General features: G+C 44.0%; 2 protein-coding genes across 6 annotated transcripts in view; one reads left to right on the forward strand and one right to left on the reverse strand.

The window, feature by feature from the left end:
* The window catches only part of Tmcc1 (transmembrane and coiled-coil domain family 1), a 169,501-nt gene extending 164,616 nt beyond the window's left edge, over positions 1–4,885 (reverse strand). The window contains exon 1 of one of the 2 annotated variants that reach the window (XM_060383989.1): positions 4,770–4,885. The gene's annotated coding sequence lies outside the window, so the exon portion shown is untranslated. The remainder of the gene's footprint in view (positions 1–4,769) is intronic. The other variant, XM_060383990.1, reaches the window with a different exon arrangement.
* A 14,649-nt stretch (positions 4,886–19,534) lies between these two features.
* The window catches only part of Washc2c (WASH complex subunit 2C), a 48,560-nt gene continuing 45,555 nt past the window's right edge, over positions 19,535–22,539 (forward strand). For 2 of the 4 annotated variants that reach the window (XM_021657058.2, XM_021657059.2), the window contains exons 1-2: positions 19,535–19,816; positions 20,421–20,585. In XM_021657058.2, coding sequence (XP_021512733.1) covers positions 19,694–19,816; positions 20,421–20,585 — 288 coding nt within the window. In that variant the 5' untranslated portion in view covers positions 19,535–19,693. The remainder of the gene's footprint in view (positions 19,817–20,420; positions 20,586–22,539) is intronic. The other 2 variants (XM_021657056.2, XM_021657057.2) reach the window with 1 other exon arrangement.

Genomic DNA, 22,539 nt, shown 5'->3' on the forward strand with positions numbered 1-22,539 from the left:
AATCAAATACATACACAACAGTGGGGCATGTGGAGAAGCTGAGCACAAGAGCTCCTGGAGCTAGAACAGTTTGAGAAAAAAAATTCACATGGACACACTACCTGTAAGTAGGTGGAATAGAATTATTCACTCCTGTGTGGCCTGGACACAGTGACTTGTTTTCCAAAGAATACAGTACGAATGAGAGTAGAGAGTAATTTCACAAGAGGAAAACATACTACCTCAAGGTAGGTAATCCAGGTTAGCATCAACACTGATAAGTTGCACTGACAGGCTACAGTCCTAACAGATGGTAAGTATAATATTCTAGGTGTTTGGAAAGATGATTGATTAAGAGCACATACTGCTCTTGCAGAGAACCCACATTCAACTGCCTATAACTCTAGCTTCAAGGAATCTGACCACTACTGCTGGCCTCCACAGGCAAATGCACCTGAGTGCACATACTCAATACAAACACACACACACAAATAAAACTTTCTAAAAAATTACATTCTACCTCTGTGATCTTCTTACTAAAGGTACATTACACACCTGTCTAACCATGAGAGAAATAGACAAATCCTAATTGAAGGGCATGCTAGAAAACACCTAAACAGTAATTTTCAAAAGTATAAGTAATGTCTGGGAAATTGTTCCAAGCAAAAGAAGTGGGGATACAGGACTGCTGAGTGTAATGAAGTCTCCTTGGTGGACTCCAGGGACTGGAAAGGAACATTAGGAAAAGGGCTGGAAAGTGTAGGTTTTGTAATAATGTACTGAAATTGGTTCATTAATTGTAACAAAAGTACCACATTAATGCAAGATGTTTGTAAAAGGGAAAACAGTACAAAAGAGACAAGAATTCCCAGTTCTAGCTTCATTATATTTCTGGAAATCCAATAGTATCCTAAAAACAAGTTTGGTTTTAAACTTTTTAAAAAATTTGTTTAAAAATATAATATTCAGCAGATCTGGGACACAAAGAAAGACACACACACACACACACAGATACACACATACAGACACACAAACACAAACAGATGCACAGACACTAACACAGATACACACAGAGACACACACGCATGCGCGCACACATGCACATACGCCAAAGGGTATAAGTGTTACTTGGTAGCAGAGTGCTTGCCTCGCATATCAAACACTTTGGGTGTCATCTTCAGAACCACAAAAGAAAAAAATGTCCAAAATATGATCTTTGCCCTCATAAAACTTGTCTCATTGTGAAGTAGTGATAGTGCACATGAAACAGCACAGAATACAAGAGAGCATTGAAGATTGAAGGGCAGAGGTGACAGTGTAAAAAATATGAAGTCTACACCTGATCTCATCCAAAAGGCTGAGAAGTGGTACAAATAGAAAGGTCTGAGTTGTAAGAGAAGGTTTCAAGAAGGAGATAAAACTTTAGTTTGAAACATAACATTTACTTCAGGGCACTAAAGTAAAGAAGTGAGAAACAGGCACACATATAAGATCTATTCAAATGGTGAAGGGATAAGAGAAAGCTAACAAGAAATGTACAACCTAGACTAAAGAAATAGTTCAGAGTGCTTGCCACCAAGCCTGGGACTCACATGGTAGAAGTAACTGACTCCTAAAAGTTGTCCTTTTACCTCCACAAGTGCTACGATACATGTACACAAAACCAAACATACAGACATAAATGTTTTTTTGAAAAAAAGGAAAAAAAAATGTACAAACTATTCCCTTTGATAAAAAAACAAGCAGAAAGCATCCCTAAAAGGTAAAAAGTTGAATGGTAACAGAACAGCAATACTCACATCCTTTAAGAGCCATGTGGCAAAAACAATAATCATATACCCATTAACATACCAGCTGACTTCTGGGAAGATGTGGACAAAGAAAGTGACAGCTGTTCCCTAGAGCCACAACAGGATATGCCAATTGGCCAAGTTCTTCTCAACAACTTTTCACTGGACAGGGTACACATATTGGCTACTATGTCCCATGCATGTCCTTACTTATGTGTCACCTTAATAGGTACCTTCAGGGTACAACTATAAGCATTTACTAGTGTGATGTAGACTTAATGTAACAATGACATTAAAGTCTGAATGAAGCTAGCAACCCATAAGAATTCTCTATCTCCCACACTCTGCTAGAGATTAGGTAACTATTTTTAAAAGCAAAGGGTTTGGAGGCATGCATATCTACATAAAAATTCCTTGCCCCTGATCCTTCCTCCAGTGAAGCTCAGTGTCTCCTGGTCTTTAATGTATATAGGAACTCTAAATAATTATATTTACAAAAAATAAGCACACTATATTTTCTGAGCAGTTTAGAGGGTTGTCGGATATAGTTTGCACTTTATGTGAGTGATTTTTGTCCACACACCAATGTTAGGGCTTAAGCCTGGAACGAGGTGCAACCACTGCAGGCTCCCTCCCAGGTGAAAAGGTCAAATCCCACAGGAATATTCTAACAATTACATTAGTAAACAGCACAGACTACCTGGAAGTCTTGATTTTTCTGTCTTTAAAAGTGTTCATATACAGGCTAGAAAACCACTCTGAACATTTAAAAAGTAACTGAGTGAAAATTAATTTTTCTTTCAACTCTTAAGATTTTATAATAATTGGGCATGATGGTGGATAGGCAGAAGCAGATGGATCTCTGAGTTCAAGCTCAGCCTAGTCTACATAGTTCCAGAATAACCAGGGCTAAATAAATTTGTCAAAAAGCATCCCCGCCCCGACATGCCAGTTTACTTCCTGTCTGTTGCTGCACACACTGAAATAATAGTTGCATTGCTGTGTGCCCGAAAGCCTAAACTATTTATTTTCTTCTTCACCAAACAAACGACAACGAAAACAAAGCCTACTCCCTACTATCTTACAGTACCTGAACTGGTTGTGTCTGCTTATTTGTTGACTATTCCTTAGCTCCACACACAGAATGCAGCTTACTGAGGCAGAGGCCTTGTCTGTTTTGTGCCTTTACTATAACCTAGAAAGAATTCTGAGCCAAAGTCAGGCCTTAATAAATATCTGGTGAATAAACGTCACTGAGTTTAAGCTTTCTCCTACAGAAAAGGAGTACTATTCTAGTGTAGGTGAACCAAATAGTTCAAATTACTGATGTTCACTAACTACTGCAAGACAGTGAAACTCCAGGATTTTTATGCCCATGAAAGACTCAACCACTGGGAGGTGACATAACACTGTCAGCTGTTTGTGCTTCTGCTTATCTTAAGATGCAAATCCCAAGAAATCTCATTTCCTATACAAAGTACACAGCACCAACACCATGTCAAATCTTTAATAAACACTCATAATGACAAGAGATCTAGCTCATGTGCTAATGAATCTTTAATATGTAGAATTCTCCTGTGGGGCTCATGAGCTACCTAGTCTGTGAGCAGCTGAAAATTCTTTAGAAATTAAAAGGTTACCACCCACAAACCAGAAGCAGCTTTTTAATCTTTCTCTACTAGCAAGAGAGTGGGTGTGTGAGTTCAAAAACACACCAACCAACTCTGTTGGTGGAGGGCAAGGTATTGTTGAGTTAAAATCCCACCTCTAAGTATCTCTGTTACATGACACTGGTAAAACTGCCACCCACTCAGAACATAAGTCTCTGTCTTCTAATCTGCAAATGAAGTGGGGGGCAAGACCCCACTTCCTAGAGAAATTCGATGTCACTAATATTAAGGTTCTTTTCCACCAGGCTTTGTAACAATTTCTATACACAAATTCTATATATTTAAAAGACAGGGTTTAGTTTAACTTCTAAAACTTAAGATACTGGACAGAGAAAAACAAATCAAATTTGTGCTACATTTTAAAGGGGTTACCTGCCTCTTCAATCTTGGGAGTTTCCTTGTATTTGTTTTCTTTCTTTTTTAAAATAAAAGCCAATTTAGGAATTCGAGGCTTCTTTACAGGGACGCCCATGGCACATGAATTTTTTTTTTTTTTTACAATGTCAGATTTACAAGAACCATTTCAGATGGGGTACATGGTTGTCTTTTTCTAGATAAACGTAAGCAAGGACACTGGCTACGATCTACCAAGACTAAAGTAAAACGTGTCACCAAAGCAAAGATAATCGTCAACAGCTCAATTGGGCTACTTCCAAAAACCCCCGCAGAAGATCCAGCAGGGGGGAATCTCCATCAACGCTGTCAAGGGATAGAGTTGGACAGACACCGGACCACTGGACTAACACCATCCAGAGCTTGGCTGAGGTTGAAATATTGGGGGCTTGTAGCGAAGCGAAGCTCCCTATGGCCCACCGCTCTCCAGAAAAGAGGTTAATAAAGGCATCCTAGGGCCAAGCCCGGCCCATCTAGACTCCCATTTCACCCATTCTCCGCAGGACAGCTGGCTTTCTCCTCCAAGTTAAACCACAAGTTCAAAATCAAAACAAAAGGTGCACGACTGGTTTCAGGTAGCAAGGACTGACTCTCGGTGGCCAACTTCTGGAGACCTTAGGGCCGGGCGAGCTAGGGCTTTAAGACCTCGGCTGGCCGGGAGGCCTAGGGCTTGGGCGCCAGTCCTCACACGCCCCTTGTTCAGCCCGGCCCAAAGGGGCGCCCGGCAGTGTCGGGGCGGGGGAGGGGGGAGGGTGGTTGTCCCAATGACAGGCAGAAGGCCCGGGGACGCGGGGTCCAGCCGGAGGCCCGGGACTTCGGTGCCGCCGGGGCGGCCAAAGGTCCGAGCCGCGCCAGGCCTCGAGGAGGCCCCGCCGCCGCGATGGACCGCGCTAGGGAGACCGTCTGTCCCCACCCACGGCCTGGGCCAGTCACTCACCGGTAGGGAGACGACGGACGGCCGGCGTCTCCGCCAGCGCCGCGGCTCGGTCTCCAGTGCCGGCTCCTGCCGCTGCAGCCGCCGCGCCGGGTCCATCCCCGCCCCGACCACCCCCCACCCGACCCGCCCCCCGCACCGCCTCAGTCGCCGCTGCCTCCGCCGCCGCTGCCACGGCCCCGGCGCGCGAGCGCGAACCAGCGCGAGGGAACGACAGCGAGAACAAGAGCGCGCGCCCCGTCGCCACCGCCGCCCACAACCTCCGCCTCCCGCGGACGGCGCATGCGCAAGGCGGCGCCGGGCGGGGACGCGCACGCCGTGGGGGCGTGGCCGGACCCAGGAGGTGTGGCTACACCTCAGGCCCGCCCACCCACGCGGGCGCATGTCAACTAAGCTGAAGCGCTGCCAAGGTGGCGGGGCGACCTGCTGTGTGAGTTCTTTTCCATTCCTGCCGTTCGGAAACCCGAGCACTAGAGCGTCTCGGCTCTTCGGCACCCAGTCGGGTCGTTCCTTGGCTCCTCTCATGCTTAGCCTCTCGACTCCTCGGCCCTTGGGCCCCTCAGCCTCCCGGCTCTTCTGCCCTGGGCCCCGTGTATCCTCAGCCTATCGGTTCTTTGGGCGCTTCAGAGCCTCAGTAACTCAGGCCCGCGCCCTGAGCGCTGCAGGCTAAGGCTAATTTCTGGGGCCCACGCCCGGACTCGCACATATTTTTCTCTACCTTGACTCCCAGGACCTACCACCTAGCGGGCTGCTTTTAGGTATCACCAATGAAGAAACCGCAAGTAGCCCCCAGCCCATCCCTTTTAAGGATGCCGGTTTCTCTAGCTTAGTTGTCCGTCACTCAATTGTGGAAGCTTCCGTGTTGGAGGAGCTGGGCCTCGTCAAGTTTGAGAGGAGATGGAGACCTAATGGGCAAATTTAGTGGGAATGGTGAGATGTAAAGAGTGTTCTGGGTTGAGGGCGTGGCGTGGCCGGAAGGGGAGCTGAGAGGCCATCGGTTGGGGTGCAGTCATGACTTAGACTGCACGTGGAAAGAAGTAGGTAAGCAAGAGCAGGGACAGGGTTTGGGACTGTTGAGAATTTCAGGAAGCCTTTGAAGTCTTCTTCAGCAGTGGTTGCAGGGCTTGATCAGTATGTCTGATTTTAAATGATTACGCAGGCATGTGAAAAGTGGCCTGAGGGAGGAAGGTCAGTCAGGAAGCAACTGGTAGGATGGTTAAGGCAAGGAGGGAGAGTGGTCAGGGAGGAAAACATTGTTTTGGGAGGGGGGTTAAAATGGATAAGTGTTGATGGATTGGAGGGAGGCTGAAGGAGAAGGAGGTGGCAGGGTTGACTTAGATTTGAGGGGGGTGGTGAGGATGAGCTTGAAGATTTAAGGGGCAGCATGAATGAAGCCACTAAAGAAAGTGATCAGAAAATGAAGGATAAACATGTATGAAATTGTAAAAGAATAAGTTTATTTTTTAAATGAGTGATAAACCTAAATATAAAAGATAAAACTGAAAAGAAAGAAGAAAATATAGAAAAGTCTTTGTATCCCAGAGTTAGACAAAGATTTAGTTTAAAGGCATGAACCATAAATGACATCTGATAAATTAAGTTTTATCAAAATTTATGTTGTTAATAAACACAAGTAATTAGAAAGGCAGGTTACTGATGGGAAATGAACTCTGAAGTAGAATATATCCAATGAAAGTCTTGTCTCCGGGATATGTAAGAACTTCTCTTTCAGTGCTGAGGACTGAAAGAACATGCTCAGCTACCTCCTCTGCCTTAAATAATAAGACAAACAACCCAGACAAATAACACTCCAGACAAAAGGCTTTGGAAAGTATTTCACAAGATGTAAAAAAAATGGACATTAAGCAACAAAAAGTAACATTTTACTCATCTAGGGATTTGCAGATTCAAACCACAAGATTCACGTTGCCATTGGAGTAGCTAAAATGAAAGACTGGTGACCCACCTGTAGGACTCAACCTTCGCCATATTTTTTAATAACTACAACAATAATAAAGATAATTTAAAAAGCTAAGTGTCTTAGTCAATGTTCTGTCACTGTGAAGAGACACCATGACCAAGACAACTCTTAGAAAGGAAAACATTTCATTTGGGCTTGCTCACTGTTTCAAAGGTTTAGCACACTACCATCAAGGTGGTGGCATGATAGCATTTGGGCAGACGTGGTGCTGGAGAAGTAGCTGAGAGTTCTACATCTGGATCCACAGGCAACAGGAAGAGAGAGGGCCACCAGGCCTGTCTTGAGCCCTTAAAATGGCAAAGCCCACACTCTCAGAGACACACTTATTCCAAAAAGGCCATGCCTACTCCAATGAGGACACACCTCCTAATCCCTCCCAAGTAGTTCTAATCCCTGATGACTAAGCATTCAAACATATGAGCCTATGGGTGCCATTCTCATTCAAGCCACCACACTAAGTCATGCTTCCACTTAACAAGATACAATGGAAAACAGCCATGCTCGCCTCAGAAGAGGATGAAGACAGAGTCTTTGGATCCTCTCCCCACCACCTTTGGTAACTGTAAGATGAAAGCCTTAGAACTACAGTACAAACTTAATTTAGGCATATGTCTCCACTGTGTCCTAGCAACTTCATTTTCCCTTAGGTAATAAGGATTAGTCATTGCAGCCTCTCCAGGACTTTTTTGCCTATTGAAATGACAAAAGTAATCCAGTGTCTCCCATTGTAACTAAGATCCTGGGACTAGAGAGCTAGCCATTGCTCCTTTTCAGGTGAAATTAGCAATTGAAGGCCCCTTCCTGTTCTGCCAGCTACTATTATCCTTCAGTCCAGACCCTGAAGCAGTTGTGTCTCTTCATGTGGTGCCTGTGCATGATACACTGGGCATTAGACCCAGACCAACTGTTCTCTTCCACAGTTAACAGTTCATAGGAAATAGATTCAGGCTGCTAGAGATTAGGCATAGGAACCACTTTCTCATGCAACTTAGACCTTCAAAGCCCATTTTTGTTATGTGTTTACTGGACTGGTTAAGACTGACAGGAAACTCAGGGAGCATTGTAATTAGCTATTCTGAATGTCAGTGGTCAGTGTCCACCAAAGCTCAGCAAACCTGAGGTTTCTCTCAAGAGGAGTGTGCTTATCCACAGAGGAAGAAAGAGCTTTGCTCCCAGATTTAAAGGGTCTGCATTGCAATTGCCCTCATAGTCCTGCCAGTAGCACTAAACATTTTTAGCAGACCCCATGCACTGAATCTCTAGTTTTTTTAAGAAAGCTTGACTGTGAGTGTTTCTTTCAGGGCAGATCTCAGAGTTTTCAGTCATCCAAGCATAGCTTAAACTCAGACTTTAAATTTATGGCCTCAGTGCAACTGAGGAACAAATAACCAAAGCCACTCTGTACTTTTTTTTTTTTCTTAGACCACTACAATGGTCTAAGAAGAAATGCATGGCCTTCGTTTAATAGCTCTTTACTGCCAGTATTTGATTAGGAGTATCCAATGGCTCATCATGCCATGGACAACGGGTTTCCGCAGTCTCTTTGTCCCTACTGGAAACAAGGTCATCAGCGTCAGCATCTTTAGTCTTACTAGAGAACTCAGAACTATGGAACCCTGGCTGTCCTGGTCACTATATAGACCAGGCTGGTCTCGAACTCACAGAGATCCACCTGTCTCTGCCTCTTGAGTGTTAAGGTCAAATGTGTGTGCCATCACACCCAGACCTCAGCACCAATTTATAGAGCTCTTAAGACTGCATTCCTGGGCTAGAGAGGGTAAGGTTGCTTGCCTCACAAGCCTGACAACCTGAGTTCTCTCCCCAGATCCCACAGAGGAAGAAGGAAAACAACTCCTGCAAGTTGTCCTCCGACTTCCACATGCGCACATGGTGCTCATGACTCTTCCACCATGATAACACTAAGTACAGTCCTTTTAAATATGTTTTTTATGTTTCTTGGTCTGGGCATAGATTGTTGTCTTTAAAATAGCTTCCAAGCTGGATATTCATTTTAGTCTCTTCAACACAGAAAACACTAGAAAAAGATTTCAATTGCAAATTCCTCACCCTATATAAAACACCAAATAAAACCCCAGAACTTAAAACGTCCCCACCGTGTGTGTGTGTGTGTGTGTGTGTGTGTGTTTATTTTATAACCGGCTAGAACCCAGGACATCCTAAGGACACACACTATCAGTTACATCCCTAGCACTTAGAAAGGCCATTTACAAATAAAAGCATAGGGGAGCAGGGGATATAGCTTGATGGTAGGTAGCATGCTGGCACAAGCCCTATCTTTAGTACCCCTGTAAACACAGAAAATGACTACGTTTTCAGTCTTCTGTCTAAAACTTAACTATTCAGTGTGGTCCCTGGACCTGCAACAGATTATCACCTGAGAACAGGGTAGAAGTATAGCATCCCAGCCCCATTCTTTTTAACAGGGCCCCACACGCATTTCACATGTACAATTGAGAAAGCACTGTTATCTTGGTTTAGTGGCACATATCTTTAATCCCAGCACTAAGAAGGCAGAGGGAAGCAGATCTCAGGGATCTACCTAGTCTACATCATGAGAACTTGTCTCAAAAAAAATAAAAAAAAAAGGGTAGTCAAAGTTGACTAACAAATGTTATCTAATAATAAATGTTTATAGGAAATAAATGTGGAGAAACTAAAAGCTTAAGTTATTGCTCACTTGTGTCAGAACTTTCACTAAATCATTGCGAAATCCTTGTATGCCATTTTGGGTAATTTTAAAGACTTACTTATGTGTATGAGTGTTTGCTTGCATGTATATCTGTGCACCCTGTGTAAGCCTGATACCTGTGGAGACCAGAAGAGAGCACTGGACTTCCTGGAACTGGCATTACAGATGGTGGTGAGCTGCCATGTGGGTGCTGGGAATTGAATGTGGGTCCTCTGCAAGGTCAGCCTGTACTTTTAACCACTGAACCATCACCTCAGCCCTATATTATTTGTGTGTTTGTGTGTGTGTGTGTGTGTGTGTGTGTGTATCTGTGTGTGAGAGTGAGCTTTCCAACATGGGTGCTGGGAACTGAATTTGTGTCCTCTGGAAAAGCAGCAAGCACCTTTCACTTCTGAGCCATTTTTCTAGAGCCTGTGCTGATTGGTCTTAATTATTAACTTAACACAATCTAGAATCACCTGGAAAAAGAAACCCGATTCTGAACTAGCTATAGGCTGGCCTACAGGTACGCCTGTGAGAGGTTTTCTTAATTGCCTGAACTGAAGTGAGAAGACACAACCTGGAAATGGGCAGCACCTTTTCATAGGCTGAGCCCTGGACTTTATAAAAGTGGAGTCTGTGAGCAGAGCGCTAGATGCATGCCCACATTCACTGGCCCTCCGCTCCTGACTGTGAATGTGAGCAGCTATTTCAAACTCATGCTGCTATGACATTCCCTCAGTGACGACCTGTAACCTGGAAGTATTTGTTAAAAATGTCTCTTTTTCCTCTAAGTTGCTTTTTATCCAGGAAATATTGTCACTGCAACTAGAAAACATTAATATTTCATGTTTCCAGATCTTCCTCTGTCAGTATGTATTTCACTTGCCAGTATAGGTAACCAGTTAAGAATGTGGATTTAAATTGAGTAGAAAGCATTTAACATTTAGAAAAGCCCAAAGAAGACTGCCTCATCCAGTGGCCATGGTACACAGGAGCAGGGAAGCATCGAAGTCCTCCTAAATAATGTACTTGGATAAGCCAAGTAAGGTGGTTCTCATCTGTAATCCAGCACTGGGAAGTCAGAAGCAGGAGGATTGTTACTTGTTCAAGACTAGTCCAGTCTACATAGTAAGATCCTGTCTCAAAATGAAATCAGGAGTGGGTGGATCAAGATAACTCAGGGAGTACAAAGAAATAGTAGAAACCTGTTGACCCAAGTTTGGTCTGAAAAATCCAAGTAAAAATCAGAATGCCATGGCACACATCCTTAGTGCTCTTGCGGTGAGATGGTAGTTGGAGACAGGAGAATTGGTTTGTCATTATCTCAAACAAGGTAGGAGAGAATTCCCAAAAGTCATATCTGACCTCCCTTCACACATACACTATGAGCCATCTACATGTATAACAATCATAATAAAAATTGGGGGTGGGGTGACACTGCAGAGGTGTCTCAGGGATTAAGCGCACTTGCTGCTCTTGCAGAGGATTTGGATTTAGCTCCGAGCACCCACATGGTACCTTACAGCCATCTGTAACTCCAGTTCCAAGGAATCTGACTTCTGAGGGCACCGTATGCATATGTTGCACATACATACATGCAGGCAGAAACACTCAAATCTAACAGAAAAAAGTTAAAAAAAACAAACCTGGAAACGTGTATTTCCATGGAGTCAAGCAAATTGCCATATGCTAATAATTTTGAATTTCTAACTATTGCACAAGTTTTTCTCTTCCCTCAGGGCTTACGTACACACATCCCATGTGCCCAGTACAGCTTTTTCTCTAACAGATGACCGGAGGCCTCAACTTCAATGTCATTTCCTCAGGGAAGTTTTTGCTGACCCCACAGAACAGGTCAGCTTCTTCCAAGAAGTACTTTCAAAACATCCTGAACTTCCCCTTTCTGGCCCACCACAAATGTAACTTAACCCTTAAACATCTCTGGATGGTGAACTCTAAAAACCTGGGAACCTTTCAGCTTTTCTGAACTCCCTAGCTCTCTCCAGATTTTCAGGGAATTATCAAATGAATGAATACTGATCCTATTCACTTTATTTATTTATTTACAATTTATTCACTTTGTATCTTGGTCATAGCCCCTCCCTCATCTCCTCCCAGTCCCATCCTCCTTCCCTCTTTCCCCCCATCCCCCTCCTCTAGTCCACTGATAGGGGAAGTCCTTTTCTCCTACTATCTGACCCAAGCCTGGCAGGTCTCATCAGGACTGCCTGGATCCTCTTCTTCTTACTATGGGAAAGTGATCAAAGAGCAGGCAACCAAATTCATGTCAGAGACTGCCCCTGCTCCCCTTACTATCGAACCCACATGGAGACTGAGCTGCCTATGGGCTACATCTGAGCAGGGGGTCTAGGTGCTCTCATGTATGACTGTCTTAAAAAAAAAAAATGTGTGTTTGTGCTGATGCCTGTAGAGGCCACAAGAGGGCAGCAATCCTCCAGAACTGGAGTTACAGGTAGTGTAAGCCAGCTCAGGCATTTGGAAGATCAGCCAGCACTCTAAGCCCTTAAGCCATTTCTCCAGCCCCTCCCTCTTTAATTTTAGCACACTTTTCTGTTGTTGTCTCATTTGTACCTCCAGAGGCTTAAATCTATCTACTTCTTTCAGTCCTGAAAATGCATGTCAGGTCCTCTTGCTACTTACATACTAGCATGGACTAGAGAAGGATAACCTGCCTTCCTCTACGAATTTGCCTCTCCATCTGGTGTCTCGGGCAAATCACATCAGCGCTGTCTGCTTCTTCAGTGCTTTAATAGAAGACCAAGGCCACTGCAGCAGCTTTCACCTATCCCAATGTGTTTTGGAGCAAAGCCTACCTTCTAAGCAGGCTACATTCTTGGTACAATGTACAAACTGTCCTGTTCCTCCACCAACAAGGCCATGTGCCCAACTCCTCTTCCCTCTTTCCAGATAACCATGTTCTCTAAGAGAGGCACCTGTCCCAGAAGAGCTGGTAAGCTCAGCAAGGCACCTGTAATATAGCCTCTGTATACAGTTCCCCATTGTATCATGTCATTCACTATACCACAGTGACCCGGCCCACCTAAAGGCCAAAAATGGTATACCCTGATTTCATCCTTTCTCTTCGAGGTAAAGAGGTCTCCATAGGTATGGTTGCTAGTACAACATGAGAACACATGCTGACCTAGCAGGTTTCAGCACATTGCTATTTTCCAACTAACTGTGGATTGCTTTCAAAGCAAATCCTGTTCTATTGGCTGCCTGGATTTTTTTTTAAAGCTAAGTGTAATGATGAAAAGGAAATATTAGTCTAACCTGAATCATATCTGTTGGAAAGCCAGGTGGTGGTGGTCAAGGCCAGCAACAAAGTCACCATCAGAGCTGGGCGTGGTGGTGCACACTTGTAATCCCAGCACTCAGGGAGGGAAGGGCAGTCAGATCTCTGTGAGTTCAAGGTCAGCCTGGTCTACAAAAGCAAGTTCAGAACAACCTAGGCTACACAGAGAAGACTGGTCTCAGAAAAAAAAAAAAAAGTCACCATCAGGACTGGAGTGATGGCTCAGTAGTTAAAGGCACTAACTACTTTTTCAGGTGACCCACATCATAGCTTCCAACTACCTGTAACTCCATTTGCAAAGGCTTTTACTCCCTCTTCTGGCCTGTGCACAGACAGACATGCAGGAAACAAACAAAAACAACAACAAAAACACTCATACACATAGAATTTTTTTAAATATATATATTTGTAAAAAGTCAGCATTATCAATTTTTTTTTGAGTGAAGGTAACCAGACATAAAAGAGACTGTGCTGTGTGGTCCTATGGCCTGAAGTTCAAGGAGGGCAAGACTATTCACTGATGACAGAGGTAGGTCAGAACAAGCAAGAGGTAAGGTGATTTGTGTGACTTGCCAGTGTGCGGGTGTCTTGGGTGCTGGAGCTGGAGATGTTCCAGTCTGTTGGTCTTGTCAGCAGTTATGCAGATGAGTGTGTGTATAGAAACACATTATTTAGGTTTGTGCACTTAGGGCTAGAAGTATAGCTAAGTGGCTGAGTGTTTGCTTAGCATACATAAGGTCCCATGTTCCATCCCCAGCACCAAAAAGTGGGTAGGGCTAGATGAAAGGTAAAAAGGATGGTAACCACTCCTTTTATTTTTAATTTTTTTATTATTATCATTTATTCAATTTGTATCCCAGCTGTGGCCCTCTCCCTTGTCTCCTCCCAATCCCATCCTCCTCCCCTTATGCCCCTTTCCTAGTCCAAGGGTAGGGGAGGTCCTCCTCACCTTCCATCTGACCCTAGCCTATCAGGCCCCATCAGGACTGGTTGCATTGTCTTCCTCTGTGGCCTGACAAGGCTGTACCGCCCTCTCCCCCCAGGAGGCGGTGATCAGAGAGCCTGCCACTGAGCTCATGCCAGAGAAAGTCCCTGCTCTTACTAGGGACCCCACTTGGAAACTGAGTCTATGGTCTTTTTTTTTTTTCCTAGAGCTGAGGACAGAACCAAGGGCTACCACTGACTTAAATCTCTAACCCCTAATCACTCCTTTTATGTTGGTGCAAACCTACCCCCCAGCTTCTTCTGTGACTCCCACAGAGGACCTCTGAAGAGAGTTTGGATGAGGCTTCATCACCATGTTTCTTTCTAATGATACTCAATAAAGCACAGATTTTTGTCTGATGACCTGATCTTACTTGAAAGGAGGAGGGGAAGGCCATGTTCCAGAAGGCTTATTAGGTAAGATGGAGGTGAGAACACTAATGGCCTTACGTTCTTAAGACCACTGCCCTCCATGAGACCTGGGAGCAGCAGGACAAAGCCACTACACCACCTCCTCCTCTCATCCTCCCCCCCCCCCCCCCGCAGCAGAGCAAGTCTGGTGGGCCCTGCCAGCACAGCAAATGATCAGGGGTCCAGGTGTGTCGGTTTTGTTTTCAAGTGACAGAGTGCACAGTAGACAAACTGGCACAAAATGAGAGCAATTCCTGGAAGAAGACTGGCACATTTATAGCTTATAGTGGGGGTGTCAGAAACACCTGGGCCTGAGCATATTTTGTCTCATCTCTGCTTTCCTCAGCTTTCTTCTGTATAAACAGCTTTCTCCTCCTGACTGGAGAGTGGCTGTCTGGTTCCCCAGCCTCATGTCAGAGCTTGTCACAGCATGGCCTGTGTCCTGCTTTCCTTTAAATCTGTCCAAAGGAATCTCATAGTCTCCTCATGAGCCCATGTTTATCTTTAGATAAAGTTACTGTTGCCTTTAGGGTCATTGTGAACTCCCAGAATCACGTAGTTGCCTCCCCCCCACTCAAATGGAGCAGGTTCCCAAAGGAAGAAAAAGCATTAAATAGGACAGATATTGTGACAGATCCAGCCAGTTCAGCAAGGGTTTGGCGGAGACATCAGATAAACCTTGATTCTATCTCTTGAGAGGACACTCAGCTTGTGCCACAGGGACAGTCCTATGAGAGCACTGGGAGTTTACAGGCTGGGATCCCTGAAATCAGGCCTATGACACAGTCAACACAGGCTGGGATCCAGTGCAAACCCGTGGCCCTCATTATCCCCATCTGTAAAAAAGGAAGCAATCAGGATACAGAATCTTGAATTAAATTTCAGTTCTACCCACAGAAGCTGTCTGTTCTTGAGAACTATTGTTTTATTTTGAAAATAATTGCAATTTCACGGCCTATTTGAAAAAATAATCCAGAGACTTTACTCAGATTTAGCAATTTCCAGCAGGTGGCCATGTCCAGTCAGTCATTCTTTCCTTCACTTCTCTCACCTCAAACATCTGAGAGCACAGTGTGTGTGTCACTTTGCATGCATTTTCTTTCCAGTTTTGTTTCCTGAGATTAGGAGTCCATCTTCCATCATCATCGTAGTTACTATGGTTAGTTCTGTCAACTTGATACGAGACTAGAGTCAGCATGAGGAGGGAACCTTAATTGAGAAACTGCCCCATCAGATTGGATTGTAGGCTTTTTTCTTGGTTACCGATTGATGTGGCAGGGCTCAGCTTACGGTGTGCTGTGCCACACCCCCAGACTTGTGGTCCTGGCCTTCTTGCCTCCAGGTTTCTGCCTTAGCTCCCTCGATGACGGACTGTAATCAGCCAAGTAAAATCTTTTCTCCCCAAGTTGGTTTTGGTCAGTGTTTTATTATAGCAAAGAAAACAAACTAGGTTAGCAATTTCAACAAATCTAACATTGATGACAATACTTGAAAACAACAACAAAAGCCTCCCAGAGTCTTGAGTATCCTAGGCTGCCCTCAAGTTCACTTTTTAAATTTATTATTTATTTAATAACATGTGGGTGGGTGCCCACAGAGGCCATGAGAGAGCCAGATCTCCTGGAGATGGACTTACAAGTAATTGCAAGCCTCCACATAGGTGCTGGGAACCAGTGTTGGGTCCTCTTAAAGAACAGTCAGTGCTCTTAACTACCAAGCCGTCTCCCATCAAATTTTCTTTGTAGCTCTGGCTGACCCTGAAATTCCAACCCTGTCTCCTCCTCAGTGCCGTGACTGCAGGTGCGCACCACGACACTTGGCTCACGCAGTACTGGGCTTTGAGTCTAGACTCTACACACTACACAGTGGCTCTCCCAGCTGAGCCCCACCCCCAAAGCAGGGGCAGTCGTGTGTAATCGGTAGTTCTTACCCAGCGTTGCTGCTGCCTCAGTGCCCCTCAGGGCTTTTCTTTTTCTCAGAGCTGGGCTGCACTGAGTTGCCCTGTCTTTAAACCCCTTTGGTCTGCAGCAGCTCCTGGGCCTTTCTTCATCTTGCATGACACTGATGTTGGTACGGAGCACAGAGGATTTATCTAGTAAAATCATCTCAGTGTGGGTTTGTTCGATGTCTTTTCATCGAGCTGACGTTGCACTGAGCACCCTGGAATTGTTGCTGTGATCCTTTTGGGGGATCACATAGGGTAGATGTGACATATGGCTGCCTCCCACTAGTGACATTAATTTTTTACTGTATGAACAGCATGTTCATTTATTGAATATGTCATACTATAGATACTTTGTACTATTTAAACCATAGCTCTAGCTCATTTGTTTTTGCTTTTTTTTTTTTTTTTTTTAATCTTGCTATGTAGCTCTTGGATGGCCTGGTACTCACTATATATCCCAAGCTGGTCTCAGATTTGAGATCCTCCTACCCTAACCTCTAAGACGCATGCTTCTTATCAGGTATTGGATGTATAAATATGTTCTTCTAAACGGCGGTTGCCTTTTTATTCCCCTGTGATGAACTATTATGTGGAACTGTGAGTGAAATAACCTCTCTCCTCCGTAAGTTGCTTTTGGTTTCGGTGTTTCATCACAGCCAGAGTAACTCTAACTAAGACAGTAAGTTAGGCTTAAGGTGATGATTAGGGTTACCATTTGGTTTAGGTTTAATGTTTCTATTTGGTATATTCTTCCATTCAGGGTTATAGTTAAGACTAGCAATACGATTATGGTTAATTTTATGTATAGGGTTACCTTTATGACTATGGTTTAGGATAATAGTTAGGGTTAATATTAGATTAGGGTTAATATTAGGTTAATATTAGATTAGGGTTAATATTAGATTTAGGAATACAGTTAGGACTGGTGAAGGGTTAAAATTAGGGATGGAGTTAGAGTTAGTATTAGGGTTCTGGTTAGGGTTTATGGTTAGGTTTAGTATCATGTTAGGGGTTAGGATTATGTTTAAAAACCTTTAAACATAATTTAAAGTTATAGTTAACCATAACTAACTCCAAACTCTAATCCTAACCCCTCTTTTCTTTCTTTCTTTTTTTTTGGCTTTTTGGGACAGGGTCTCTGTGTAGCCTTGGCTGTCTTGGACTTACTTTGTAGACCAGGCTGGTCTTGAACTCACAGCGATGGGCCTGCCTCTGTCTCCATGAGTGCTGGGATTACAGGTGTGTACCACACCCAGCTTAACCCCTAACTCTTAACCTAGTTCTGACCCTTAATCCTAAGCCTAACAATAATTCTAGTTATAACCCTAACTTTTTTTTTTTGAGACACCGTATCTCTCTATGTAGAGAAGTTGGACCTCAAACTCTCAGATAATCTGTCTTCTGCTTCTCAAGTATTAGGACTAAAGGGGTTTGACCACATCCAACTATATTCTAAACTTTAAAACTACTCTTAACCTAATATTACTCAAACACCCTACCCTAACCCTAATCCTACCCTAAGACCTCCTGGCTTCAAACAAATATCTATTTAGATATTCCTCTCCCCAGTTGGAATTTAAAAAGAAATGTGTGCCACATACCCAGTGTATAATGAATCTTAAGCCTATCTTGAACCTAATTAACCTCCTGTCTGTAACACTCATCCTAAGACTAAGCATACCCTAACCCCATTTCACAACTATCTTAGCATTAACCATAAAACTAAATCTAACCACAACCCTTCCTTTTATGAGTTGCCTTTGAAATATTTTTTATCACAACAGAAAGGTAACTAAAACACCTTAACACTAACCCCCAAAAAATCACCAATGGTAACATCAATAGCAGTCTTTATCCTAAAACCAAACCTAACCCTAAGTGTAAACTTAACAATAGCTCACCCCTAACTCTAATATTAATTGCAACCCTAACTCTAATGCTTAATCCCTACCTAACCCTAAAACTAATGTGACTAGTACTGCTGTAACCTAACCCAAGTAGCACTCCAATACTAGCTCCAACCGTAAGCCTCATCTTAATGCTAACCCTAACAATAACACTGTAATCATCACACTAATGCTAAAGTAACCCTAGCCTTTACCCTAGCTTTGGGAGCTCATTGCTGCTGATGCTGTCTATCCTTTACCCCAACTTTAATAGTAAGCTAAAGTCTAACCCTCTTTCCCACTTCCTACATTCATTCAGAGTAGCTTTATTGGGATATAATTTGCATAATAAATTAACCCCATTTTAAATATACATTTCAATATTTTTAACATTGAGGGCTGAACATGATCACCACAGTCTAACATTTCAAAAAGGAATTCACAGCCTCTAGCAGTCAACTTCCCATTCCCTTTTCCCCTAACCCCTCTCAACCACCAACCTACTTCCTGTTTCCCGATTGATCCATTCTGAATCTATATAAATAGTCATATAATCTGTATTCATATATGACTGGCTTCTTTCAATTAATGTACTGTCTAGGTTAACTGATGTCCTGTCATATATAAAGTGTCATCACTTTATTCCTTTTTGGTAAATAATAGTTCATGCTGTGGTTTCACGATATTTTGTTTATCTATTTATCAACTGATGGACATTTATGTTGTGTCTGCTTTCTAGATATGGATTAACACTACAGTGGACATTCTTGCACAAGTTCCTATCTGAGCACATTTTCATTTGTCTTAGTTGTATACCAAAGATAAATAGTTAATGAGGTGTCAACAGAGGTGACCACGAAGCAAGATCTGAAAGTTGGAAAAATAAGCTGCGCGGGGAAATGACAAGCTCTAAGGTGACCTCACCATGTACCAAGTACTATCTGTTTTACACATATCATTTATGCCAAGATAGATATATATATCTTCTTTTATATGCAGAAGAAAGCTCACAGAAGCCAAGTAACTTGTTCATAGTCACACAAAAAGGAGAGATCCGGGGTTATTTCTAAAAGTCGGTCTGGGCAAGAACAACTCAGAAAGAAGTGGTGGGTAGCCAGAAAGGTTTCGGATTTATACCCCCTCCCCCTTTTGTCTGCCTCCATCAGTGTGGAAAATGGCCTTGAATATGCTGAGAGTAAAGAATTTCAAGCGGATCCACCTGAGTCGAAACCAAGCAGGTTAGCAGGTGTACGACATTTGAGGGTCACTGAGGCCCCGGGCCAGTCACACATCTTATGCGGTTTCATCAAAGCCGCTGTGCAGCAGGAAAGTCGTCCTCTCTGCCTCGCCGTCTTCCCTGTCTCCCACCCGGTAGGCCACGGATTCCTCAGCGTGGGCCACCCACCTCTCTCGAATCCCTGGAGTTGGCCGCTTAAGCATCTCCTCTCTGGCCAAACACACAGCCTAGCTACTCAGGAACCGTAAGCCTACCGCTCCTTCTCAGAGCCTGCGTGTCAGGTCACGTGCGGGCGTCGTCACGTGACGCGAACCACGTGACTCCCACAGCGCTGGGTGGATGATGTAGCAGGGGTTACAGTAGTGCCTTTGGCGCTTGCTGAGTGGTGCTGCCGTCCTGGTGAGGAGCGCGGCCCGGGAGGGCAGGGCTGGACCTTCTGCCCCAGACACTGCGCTTCTTCTAGCCTTCGCTGCAGATGAATCGGACGAGCCCCGACTCGGAGCGGCCCCCGGCGCCGGAGCCCGTGTGGGAGCGGCCCTGGTCGGTGGAGGAGATCCGCCGCAGCAGCCAGAACTGGTCGCTGGCGGCCGACGCTGGTGTGAGCGAGGGCCTGGGGCCAGGGGAGGGACAAAGCTGCAGTTACCCCTTCTCAGGGACGGGCATCCTCCAGTATTCAAAAGCGCAATTCCTGACACCAGCGAGGGGCGGCCCCGTGGGCTTCTAACCAGCACTCTGCCTCGCAGACGCTGCTTTTCTTCCGTGCCGAGACTTCCTAACGTTGCCCTACATTCCATCCTGCTGTGCAGAACCGTTTCTGCCCTTCTGCCCTGTTTAAGGATTGCTCTGTCTCTACGGAAGCGCTTCTGTATTGGAACTTGGGCTAAGAGGAGCAGCACATATTCTTAAGTAGGACCCATTTCGGGGAAACTGAGAGCTCAGAACTTGAGTTTCACAGTTACGTAATAAGTAGGATTTGGGGTGTGTTATGTTACGCTCTGTGGTCTCTGGAGAGTGACAGCTGAACAGGGCTTTAAATTCCTTTAGAAATGTGATAACGACTTTGTGGGCTGGATGCACTTATCTGATGAGCCTTCTTAATGCTTATAAGTGTCACTTGACCCCAGATCCAAAGTATCATCCCTGTTTGTTGGTTTGTCTTGATCCTCATGTATGATCCTTCTGTATGTTTCTTTTGAAAATAGCTACTACAGTTTCTACAGGAATTCTCACAGCAGACTATATCCAGGACCCATGAAATCAAGAAACAGGTGGATGGACTAATTCAGGAGACCAAAGCCACACATTGTCGTCTTCATAATGTCTTCAACGACTTCCTTATGCTGTCTAACACTCAGTTCATTGAAAATGTGAGTTTTATGACATGTGACTTGCAAATAATCACTTTTGGGGAAGAAGAGCTATTGTAATTTGAAATGATAATTAGGTTCCCATCTAAGATTTAGTGGATAGATTGTTTCTTGGTAACTGAAGCTCTTTTCTCTAGAGTCAGTGTTTTTTATTAGTGAAGTTTGTGGATTTTTCCAAGCCTTAAAAAAAAACCAATAGTAAGGTTTGCCTTCAGTTTTTCTGTTTTTAGTTTTGAGGGCAGTAAACATTTGAGCTGAATTGTGTGCATCTCAAAACCACTGTGCTTATTCGGTAAGATCAGCTGTATTGCCTATCCTGACCCTTTCAGCACCACTTTTGCCTTCAGTTACTGTAGACATTATGTAGGATCCATTTTGTAAGTGGCTGCAGATATCTGCTTTGCATTTTGTCAACAACAGTTCTCCCCTCACACTCCTGTTTTTTAAGACAGAGTTTCTATGTGTACCCTGGCTGTCCTGGAATTCAATCTGTCGACCAGGCTGGCCTCACACTCACAGACATCCACCTGCCTCTGCCTCCCAAATGCTGGGACTAAAGGCTTGTGTCCCCACTGCCTGCCCAACTACAGTTTTCTTAACATGGATTTATCTACGATACTGAATCAGTAGTAAAAATGTTGCTGAGCTTTAACCAAAGTGTATGTGAATTTTGTTTTCATAGTGAGTTTCTGTGAGCTGCTAGGAATGCATAGGTAAATTATCTTAGTAGCTTTACTAAGTGCCTGGAGCCAGTCGAGCAAAGGAAGGGAAGGATGTATTGAGGATGGGTGGGGGAAGCTCAGTTCATCTGATCAAAGAATGTCTTTCTGAATTAATTTGTGAAAAGACATGGGGGTGGAGCAGTGAAGTCTGTTTGTTTAGCTTATCATTAGTTCTGAGTGGCCTGGAACTTGATGTGTGGACCAAACTGGTCTTAAATTTGGGGAGAGATTCTCACCTCTGCTTCTCAAGTACTGGGGTAACAGGCTTACAGCCCTATACCCAGCAGAGAGAAGAGAATTACTAAAGTAAGCAGTGTCCTGAAATTGTCATATGAAAAGTAATAAACATCATTTAAAAAATGGTTAAGAGCCTAAAGCCCATGATTTGGGATTATGAAAATGCCAGAATGCCATGTGGGTTGTTGCTGTTGCACATTTGCATAATTTAGTAGCTCTAACTGAAGTGACATACCTCACAGTCTACTTGTTTGAGAAATAGGGTTTGATGAGGGCTCTTTTTGCCAGACTAGCTGGCTCATTGAGCTGACTACCCCACCAATTCTTTTCTTTAATGACAAAGGGAAACTCTTGAGTTTGAAACATAACATGTATTCAGGTAAAGCCAGTACAGCTAAATGTACGTTTGTCTGGATTCTTGGGACTAGAAGTTGTTCAGCTTTTAGATTTTTAAGATGTAGAATCTACACAGACCTTAGAGTTTCAGCATCCCTAAACTCAAACAACCCCATGTGCAAGACCTTTTTTGCGTGTCATGTCAGTGTTCAGAAAATGAAGTTTGGATTGTCATGCTTCATCTGAAGACATTTTCTGATGTGCACAGAACCTGTCTGGCCAACCTGAATGAGCACTTATCTCCCTGGAATGGTCAGTGAGGGGCTGTACTGTTCTGTTTCTTTGTTTATCTATCTCCCTGGAATGGTCAGTGAGGGGCTGTACTGTTCCGTTTCTTTGTTTATCTATCTCCCTGGAATGGTCGGTGAGGGGCTGTACTGTTCCGTTTCTTTGTTTATCTGTAGCCCCACTTGTCATCAAGCTGCACTGGCTGGCCTTATGCTCTCATTGAGCGCCTTTCTTGCTATGTCAGCTGTTCAGCTCTTTTTGCAGTTAGTGTTGCAGTTATATATCAGGCAAGGAGCAAATCTGGGAAGTTTTCTTTTGTACTCCATGTGCCTGTACCAGATTGGTACCAGATTATACTGATTTTTAAGAGG

The sequence above is a fragment of the Meriones unguiculatus genome, chromosome 5, assembly GCF_030254825.1.
Source record: "Meriones unguiculatus strain TT.TT164.6M chromosome 5, Bangor_MerUng_6.1, whole genome shotgun sequence".
Lineage (NCBI taxonomy): Eukaryota > Metazoa > Chordata > Mammalia > Rodentia > Muridae > Meriones > Meriones unguiculatus.